At 45.8% G+C, this 9,414-nt stretch overlaps 2 protein-coding genes across 2 annotated transcripts; one reads left to right on the forward strand and one right to left on the reverse strand.

Moving 5' to 3' along the window:
- Window positions 1-4,182: 4,182 nt before the first annotated feature.
- LOC100093284 (histone H2B type 2-E-like) lies at window positions 4,183-4,613 on the reverse strand. Its single transcript, XM_001515126.4, has one exon. The coding sequence runs from the start codon at window positions 4,591-4,593 to the stop codon at window positions 4,213-4,215; it is 381 nt and encodes a 126-aa protein (XP_001515176.1). The 5' UTR covers window positions 4,594-4,613; the 3' UTR covers window positions 4,183-4,212.
- Window positions 4,614-4,855: 242 nt separating this feature from the next.
- Window positions 4,856-5,328, forward strand: LOC100093280 (histone H2A type 1-like). Its single transcript, XM_001515072.4, has one exon. The coding sequence runs from the start codon at window positions 4,879-4,881 to the stop codon at window positions 5,269-5,271; it is 393 nt and encodes a 130-aa protein (XP_001515122.1). The 5' UTR covers window positions 4,856-4,878; the 3' UTR covers window positions 5,272-5,328.
- The last annotated feature ends 4,086 nt before the right edge of the window (window positions 5,329-9,414 follow it).

Genomic DNA, 9,414 nt, shown 5'->3' on the forward strand with positions numbered 1-9,414 from the left:
CCAATGGTTAAGTGATTAATTGTTCAAAAATATTGCTGGATAATGGTTGGAGTGCTTAGTACAGTGCCTGGCACATAGTAAACGCTTAGCAAATACCATTATAGTTAATAGCCGGCGGCAGTGACTGCTCCTTTAAGCCTGGGGAATGGCGCCCTCTACTGGATATTAATTGCAAAGCAGGACAATGATTAAGAATTGTTAAAGGTTTGACAGTGTTCTGAAAGTCATTGTATTTATTGAGTGCTTACTGTGTGCAAAGCACTGTACTAAGCGCCCATAGGACCTTTCTCTCTATTACTGATGAAAAGAAAGTGGCTGCTGCACTGATAATAATAACTGTAGTATTAGTGAGAAGCAGCATAGCCCAAGTGGATTGTCAGCTGTGTGACTGTGGGCAAGTCACTTAACTTCTCTGTGCCTCAGTTACCTCATCTGTAAAATGGGATTAACTGTGAGCCTCACATGGGACAACCTGATTACCCTGTATCTACCCCAGCGCTTAGAACAGTGCTCTGCACATAGGAAGCGCTTAACAAATACTAACATTATTATAGAGCCCAGGCCTGGGAGTCAAGAGGATCTAGGTTAATAATAATAATGTTGGTATTTGTTAAGCGCTTACTATGTGCAGAGCACTGTCCTACGCGCTGGGGTAGACACAGGGGCATCAGGTTGCCCCACGTGGGGCTCACAGTCTTCATCCCCATTTTACAGATGAGGTAACTGAGGCACCGAGAAGTGAAGTGACTTGCCCAAGGTCACACAGCAGACAAGTGGCAGAGCTGGGATTCGAATTCATGACCTCTGACTCCAAAGCCCATGCTCTTTCCACTGAGCCACGCTGCTTCTCGTAGACACAGGGGAATCAGGTTGTCCCACATGGGGCTCACAATCTTAATCCCCATTTTACAGATGAGGTAACTGAGGCACCGAGAAGTTAAGTGACTTGCCCAAAGTCACACAGGTGACAAGTGGCCGATCCGGGATTTGAATCCATGACCTCTGACTCCAAAGCCCATGCTCTTTCCACTAAGCCACACTGCTTCTCTAGGTTCTCAGCCCAGCTGCTCCACTTGTCTGCTGAGTGACCTCGGGCTGATCACATCACTTCTCTATGCCTCAATTCCCTCATATGTAAAATGGGGATTAAGGTTGTGAGCTCTATGTGGACAGGGATTGTGTACAACCTGATTAATGTCGATCTACCTGGCACTTAATATAGTGCCTAGCACATAGTACACGCTTAAAACATACCATTAAAGCAAGTATTTGCCATGTCCCAAACACTGTACTAAGTGCTGAGATAAATGCAATATAAGGTGATCAGACACAAGTCCTGTTCCATAGCTTGGACAGGGAGAATCAAGTAATCATTTAAAGGCATTTATTGAGCACTTACTCTCTTCAGTAATCTGTAATGAGTGCTTGAAGAACATAGCATAAAATAATTGGTAGACAAGATTCTCCTCTGGGAGTTTACAATTTAGTGGGAGAAAAGGTTCCGTATTCCCATTTTTAAAGGTAGGGAAAGTTAAGCATAGAGAAGTTATATGACTTGCCCAAGGTTACATTGCAGGCAAAGGGAAGAACATGGAGACTGCCTTCCAGAGAAGCAAATCTGGAAGAGAAAAGAGGGGTAAACAGAGGAATACTTTCTGGCAAGGGGAAGCTTGGAAACAAAGCTGGCATTAAGCATCGTCCAGTAGTTAAAGCTTAGACCTGAGACTTAAGAGAACCTGTGTTCTAATTCCAACTCCACCACCTGTCTGCTGTGTGAACGTGGGCAAGTAACCACTCTCTGGGCCTCACTTTCCACATCTGTAAAATAGGAATTAAGGTTGTGAGCCCCACGTGGGACATGGACTGTGTCCAACTTAATCACCTTGGATTTACCCCAGCACATAGAACAGTGCCTAGCACATAATGAGTGCTTAACACATTGCCATTGTTCTCGTCTCCCCCGATTAGACTGTAAGCCCGTCAAACGGCAGGGACTGTCTCTATCTGTTGCCGACTTGTTCATTCCAAGCGCTTAGTACAGTGCTCTGCACATAGTAAGCGCTCAATAAATGCTATTGAATGAATGAACATACAACCCCCCCCCCCCCGCCCAAAACAGTTCACCTGACTTCCGGACCCATGCATTTTCCAATAGGCCACATTGCTAGAGCGGTTTTATTAGTTTTCTCAGAAATATTTACAAATTAAGTAAGAAAGTGAGTATTTCTTCTTTGAGGGAGCGGTGAAATATAATGGCAACAGTATTCGGGGAAGCAGCATGGTGTAGTGGACAGAGCACGGTCCTGGGAGTCAGCAGATGATGAGTTCTAATTCCGGCTCCACCGTTCGTCTGCTGTGTGACCATGGGCAAGTCACTTCACTTCTCTGGGCCTCAGTTTCCTCATCTATAAAATGGGGATGGAGACTGTGAGCCCCACGTGGGACAGCGACCGTGTCCAACCCGATTTATCTGTACCCACCTCAGCGCTGAGTACAGTGGCTGGCACATAATAAACACCATAATTGTTATGGTTTCAGTAGATTTCATCGGGACCCATTTTCCCTCCTCCCTTTGGTTGAACTCCTTTTTTGCCTCTTTCCCTTCGCACAATTCAATCCCACGTGACCACGTGACCACACCTTTGGAACCCGCCCGCGCCCTTTCAGTTTTCAATCAGGTCCGACGAGGGTCTATATCAATCAGCGTTGTAAAGAACCTGCGTGATTGCTTGTTAGTCTCGTTATCTTGCAGTCATGTCTGGTCGTGGCAAGGGAGGCAAGGGTTTGGGCAAAGGAGGCGCAAAACGCCACCGCAAAGTTTTGCGTGATAACATCCAGGGCATCACCAAGCCTGCTATTCGCCGCTTGGCAAGGCGTGGAGGAGTTAAGCGCATCTCTGGCCTCATCTATGAAGAGACCCGGGGGGTGCTCAAGGTTTTCCTGGAGAACGTGATCCGGGACGCGGTCACCTACACGGAGCACGCCAAGAGAAAGACCGTCACCGCCATGGACGTCGTTTACGCCCTTAAACGCCAGGGCCGAACCCTCTATGGTTTCGGTGGTTAAAGCCTCAGGCTTGCTTTCCTTTGTCCCAACACCCCCAAAAAGGCCCTTCTCAGGGCCAACCACATTCTCATTTAAAGAGCGTGCGCTGTTCTCTCAATACAAATTGTAATACTTCGGTAAAGTATAATTCCTGGAGTCCACGTGACTACCAGGTCTACGTGTTCTGCAAAGGCTTTGAATCTTATTAAAAGTGATACGGAGGATTGTGGGTGGGGCGGATGGCCATCTTGGAGGGGCAAAACGCAGTGCGTGAAAAGTGGGAAAGACTGGCGACATTACAAGTATTACAAGATAATAGTACTCGCTAATCCCTTCATTATGTGCAGTTCTTGCTGAGTGGTAACATGGATATACGACAGCCAATGTGTAGAGTCTGTAATAATCACGATATTTGTTAAGCATTTCCTATGTGCCAAGCAGTCTTATAAGCACTGGGGAAGATACAAGATTACAGTCTTAATCCCCATTTTACAGATCAGGTAACGGAGGCACAGAGAAGTTAAATAACTTGCTCAAAGTCACACAGCTGACAAGTGGTGGAGTCAGGATGAGAACCCACGACCTCTGACTCCCAAGTCCGTGTTTTTTCCAAGCCGTGCCAATCTCACATGGGGCTCAGTCTAAGTAGGAGGGAGTAGGATTTAATTCCTCTTTTACAGATGGGTTAACACGCACAGAGAAGGTAGGCGACTTGCCCAAGGTCACACACACGAGCGAGGTGGAGCAGAAATTAGAATCCAGGTCTTCTGATACCCAGGATCGTGGGTTTTTTCACTATGCCACGCTGCTTATGATAGTGTTTGGAGAGTATAATGCAACAGAATTAACAGAAACCTTCCCTGTCCAAAAGTACCTGCACGGAGAGTGGTTCTTGCATTCATATTGAGGTAGGAAAGGCGAGAACGCTAGCATAACAAGGCCTTGGATAACTTCCAAACGCTATATTAAGCGTTAGAGTAGACTAAGGGAGAGCAGATATCGTTAATCGTTTATAAAAGGGGTATTATCTAAGTGCATACAAGGTGCCATGAGCGACGGTTGATGAAAGAGTTGATGGAAGGCAGTACATTATAGCCCTTTTGAGAAGATGTGGGTGGCTCTGAAAAGAGCCTTTGGTTTCAGGACGTGAGAAATCTGGGGGTCAGTCTACTTGGAGCTGGTGTACTTGGTGACGGCCTTGGTGCCCTCGGACACGGCGTGCTTGGCCAGCTCCCCGGGCAGCAGCAGGCGCACGGCCGTCTGGATCTCCCGGGACGTGATGGTGGAGCGCTTGTTGTAGTGCGCCAGGCGGGAAGCCTCGCCGGCGATGCGCTCGAAGATGTCGTTGACGAACGAGTTCATGATGCCCATGGCCTTGGACGAGATGCCCGTGTCGGGGTGGACCTGCTTCAGCACCTTGTACACGTAGATGGAGTAGCTCTCCTTGCGGCTCCGCTTGCGCTTCTTCCCGTCCTTCTTCTGGACTTTGGTCACCGCCTTCTTCGACCCCTTCTTGGGGGCGGGAGCGGACTTGGCGGGCTCGGGCATGCTGAAGGTGGAGTTCTCAAGGAGAGAAATAGTAGCACTCTGAGGCCTGCTAAACCTATTTATAGGGGGAATATGCAAAGTAGGTTTTCTCTCTCCTCGATCTGATTGGAGGAAACGCACTCATTGCAATGCAAATAAGGGTTTCCCAATTCTCCAATCCTATTGGCTTGAAGGGCACAGACCACCTTGAACAACCAATTGGCTTCTTCCTTAATCCCTGCAAAGTGTATAAATCGTCTCCAGTTCGTACGGCTTCAATCAGGTATTACCTTATCAACTATAGACATGTCCGGCCGCGGAAAGCAAGGAGGCAAGGTTCGGGCCAAGGCCAAGTCCCGCTCGTCCCGGGCCGGGCTGCAGTTCCCGGTGGGCCGCGTCCACCGGCTGCTGCGCAAGGGCAACTACGCGGAGCGGGTGGGGGCGGGCGCGCCCGTCTACCTGGCCGCCGTGCTCGAGTACCTGACGGCCGAGATCCTGGAGCTGGCGGGCAACGCGGCCCGCGACAACAAGAAGACCCGCATCATCCCGCGGCACCTGCAGCTGGCCATCCGCAACGACGAGGAGCTCAACAAGCTGCTGGGCAAGGTCACCATCGCCCAGGGCGGCGTCCTGCCCAACATCCAGGCCGTGCTGCTGCCCAAGAAGACCGAGAGCCACCACAAGGCCAAGGGCAAATAAGCCCCACGCGAAGTAGCCGAGAAACAATCTGAACCCAAAGGCTCTTTTCAGAGCCACCCACACTTTCAGTTAAAAAGAGTTGGTGACGTATATTGGCTCTCTACATTCCTTTCTAAATTCAAAAGGAAAAAAACTACCTAAAGACCTTAACGAAAATCAAGTTAATAGACTCCTTGCCAGTGAGCATCTCAACACCTGAAATATTTTGTAGTCGAGGGGGATCTCAAATTGCGAGAGAAGTCTGTAAAAAGCCTCTCTAGCTTTTGACCTAGGGACAACACTATACCAGTGGAAAATGAGCTCTGGGAGGGAAGGCAAATCCTGAATGACGTTTCACCCAAAACTCAGTCCTTGGCATTATCTGGAAAAAGGGCAGTCATTTTACTTGGACCGTGAGGGCTGATGGAAAGAGCTTGGGCCTATAAGTCAGAAGACTTGGGTTCTAATCCTAGCTTTACATGTTGCTTTCTTTCTGACCTTAAGCGAATCCCAACTTCTATGCCTCTTTCCACTTCTGTAAAATGGGGATTTGATGCATGTTCTCTCCTAGGCCAAAAGTGTGAGGCCCATGAGGGGCAGGGACTGTATTCTACTTGATTAATTGGTATCTCACCCATGTTTAAAATTGTGCTCGACACAGTGGAAAGCACAAAGACCTGGGAGTCTGAAGATTCTAATCCCAGCTCCACTATATACCTTGGGTGTGACTGTGGACAAGTCACTTAGCTCTCTGTGCCTCAGTTTCCTCATCTGTAAAATTTGGATATATCTGTCTCCATTCCTCTTCGACTGGGAATGTGGAATAGGGGCTGTTTCTGTAATTACCCTGCATCTAGAAGAGTTCTTGGTACTTAAAAATGATAATAATAATTAGGGTATTTCTTAAGCACTTTCTATGTGCCCATCACTGTTCTATATCATCATTATCATTCAGTGGAGTATCTCTTCTTCCTATCATACTTTTACAAACTTTTAGCACAATGTACTACACACAGGGAGTACACTATAAAGACCACAGAGAAGCCACATGTGTTCATGGAAAAATGAAGACACTGGGATTTAAAAGAACTGGAATAAAAATCTCAAAATAGCCCAAGCTGCAGTGTGAATCACTTAATCTTTCTCATTTTCCGCATGTATAAAATGGAAACAATAAAGCTGGGCATCTGTTAGGACCTACTGAACACACCAAATTCCACTAAAATATGACACTCCTACCAATTCAAAACCACTCATGTGACAAGTTCAATGTTATCATTTAAACTGCAGTTAAAAGGTTCTTAAGTTGTGTGTGAAACTAACATGACTAGTTAACACCTTACTGAACCATCCATCGATCAATCAAACCATCTTAACTACTTCCAATTATTCTTTCTGCTTCCACTCTTCATAAATAATTTATATGCATTCTGCTCCCATGTTAGATTGTAAACTTTGAAATCAAGGAATTTATGACTGGCTTCTTAAAAGACCTCCTCCTTAGGCAGTGATCACCATGTGGACAAGAAGTGTAGCTCAACTGATTATTTTATATTCCTCCCCCTCCCCAACCAAGCACTTAGCACAATGTTTGCTGCATAAAAAGTCCTTAATAAATAAGAGATCATCACTTGCTTCTTTTGACATTGGACACTTTAGTCCAATGCTTCACATTCACTTGGTGTTTAATATGTGTCAAGAAACAACTTATCTCCCGGAAAGGAAGAACATGTACAAATTATTTATAAATGATAATAACAGAAAGAATAATAATGTTGGTATTTGTTAAGCGCTTACTATGTGCCGAGCACTGTTCTAAGCGCTGGGGTAGACATAGGGGAATCAGGTTGTCCCACGTGGGGCTCATAGTCTTAATCCCCATTTTACAGATGAGGGAACTGAGGCCCAGAGAAGTTAAGTGACTTGCCCACAGTCACACAGCCGACAAGTGGCAGAGCTGGGATTCGAACTCATGAGCCCTGACTCCAAAGCCCGTGCTCTTTCCACTGAACCATGCTGCTTATACAAATATACAAAGAATAACATTGCTCTCTCAGAAAGTGGTACAGATGTTTCAAAAAAGTGATAACATTCTATGTTAGTTCCTTATTAACAAGACAAGGGAAGTAAATTGTTTAATCAATGAAACAATAAATCCTATTTGTGCGCTGTATCCTGGCTATTTACTGTGTTCAGAGCACTGTATTAAGCACTTGGGAGGGTAGAATATAACACGAGTTTACCATCTAGAAGGGGAGACAAAAATTAATATAATGTACTGGAAGTACTGTGGGACCCAGGTGTGGGGGGTGAATAAAGGGTGCAAATCCAAGTGAGAGGGTGTCGCAGAAGCGAGTGGGAGGCGAGGACGTGAGTAAAAGGAATAAGGGCATAATTGAGAGGTGGGTGAAATTAAATTTGCAATTAGATGGCAATTTCACTCAGAAAATTTCTGTATATTTAATTCCCCTCAATTTCCAGACCATTGTGCTCAACAGAGATCAGGTTACTGGTTAAGGCCTGAGAGAACACACTTAATAAATATGTTTGAATGAATGAAAGAATGAATGATTGAATGCTCGATATTGGCATTTGAGCGGAGGATTAAACGCTATCCCTCACCGGGAAATAATAATGTTGGTATTTGTTGGTATTTGTTAAGCGCTTACTATGTGCAGAGCACTGTTCTAAGACACAGGGGAATCAGGTTGTCCCACGTGGGGCTCACAGTCTTCATCCCCATTTTACAGATGAGGGAACTGAGGCACAGAGAAGTTAAGTGACTTGCCCACAGTCACACAGCTGACAAGTGGCAGAGCTGGGATTCGAACTCATGAGCCCTGACTCCAAAGCCCGTGCTCTTTCCACTGCACCACGCTGCTTCTCATAATAATAAGTCTCATAAATAATAAGTCTCATAAGTCTCATAAATAAGTCTGTGGGTCCATCTGGAACATAGACTTTATCCAGCCTGGTGATCTTGTGTCTACCCCAGCTCTTAATACAGTGTCTGGCACATATTAAGCACTTAACACCTACCGTTTAATACATAAAAAAAGAACAGAGGTAAGAGTTCTTAGACGATATTTGGATTAGAGAAACTGTGTCCAACCTGATGATGTTGTTTCTACCCGGCTATGAAACACATTGCCACAGGATAGTGATAGAGTATTTAAAATCAAGCAGCGTGGCTCAGTGGAAAGAGCAGGGGCTTTGGAGTCAGAGGTAATGGGTTTGAATCCCGGCTCTGCCACTTGTCAGCTGTGTGACTGTGGGCAAGTCACTTCACTTCTCTGTGCCTCAGTTATCTCATCTATAAAATGGGGATTAAGACTGTGAGCCCCACGTGGGACAACCTGATTCCCCTGTGTCTTAGAACAGTGCTCTGCACATAGTAAGCGCCTAACAAATACCAACATTATTAAATCAGGCCCCTATTGAAGGCCTCTCTTTCATCTTTTCTCCTCTTTGCTTCTTTCTTCTGCTTGCCACGCTAAAAGAACAGCTTTTTTCCAACAGGGTCACGGAGGTACAGTTTCTAATGAAAACTGTTAGTCTGACAGGTTGTCTTTCTCTCCATCTCATCCTTCTTTCTTATAATGGTCTTCAACAAGTTCTGAATTCAAACTCCTTGTGGGCAGGGAACTGGTCTGTCTACCAACTCCAATATATTGTACTCTCCCAAGTGCTTGGAAGTGCTTGCTCTGCACACAATAAGCTCTCAACGAATATGATTGATTGAGGCTCAGGAGTAAGGGGGAAGTTAAGAACTGGAAATTCCTGGCTGGCTTCTTCCCCACTGCTTTCAAGCATGCTTGTCTTCCCTATCTTAAAAAATCCTTCCTTGATCCCACAGCTCCTTCCAGTTAATGCCCCCTCTCTTCCAAACTTCATTCCTTTCCTCTTTAAGCAAGTCCTTCTGATTCCCAGGCCTATGCTCTCTGCACTAGGTCACACACCTTCTTGGTATGTACTTAATGTCTTTCTCTCCATCTAGATAGTAAACTCACTGTCGACAGGGAACATGTCTACCTACTCTGCTATACTGTACTTTCCCAAGTCCTTAGTACAGTGCTTTGCACGCAGTAAGCCCTTGCTAAATACCATTGATTGATCGAAAATTGGCTTCCTTGGTTCTAAGGAGTAATAGCAACTGCAGGCTTT

Source organism: Ornithorhynchus anatinus, chromosome X5, assembly GCF_004115215.2.
Source record: "Ornithorhynchus anatinus isolate Pmale09 chromosome X5, mOrnAna1.pri.v4, whole genome shotgun sequence".
NCBI classification, from domain to species: Eukaryota; Metazoa; Chordata; class Mammalia; order Monotremata; family Ornithorhynchidae; genus Ornithorhynchus; species Ornithorhynchus anatinus.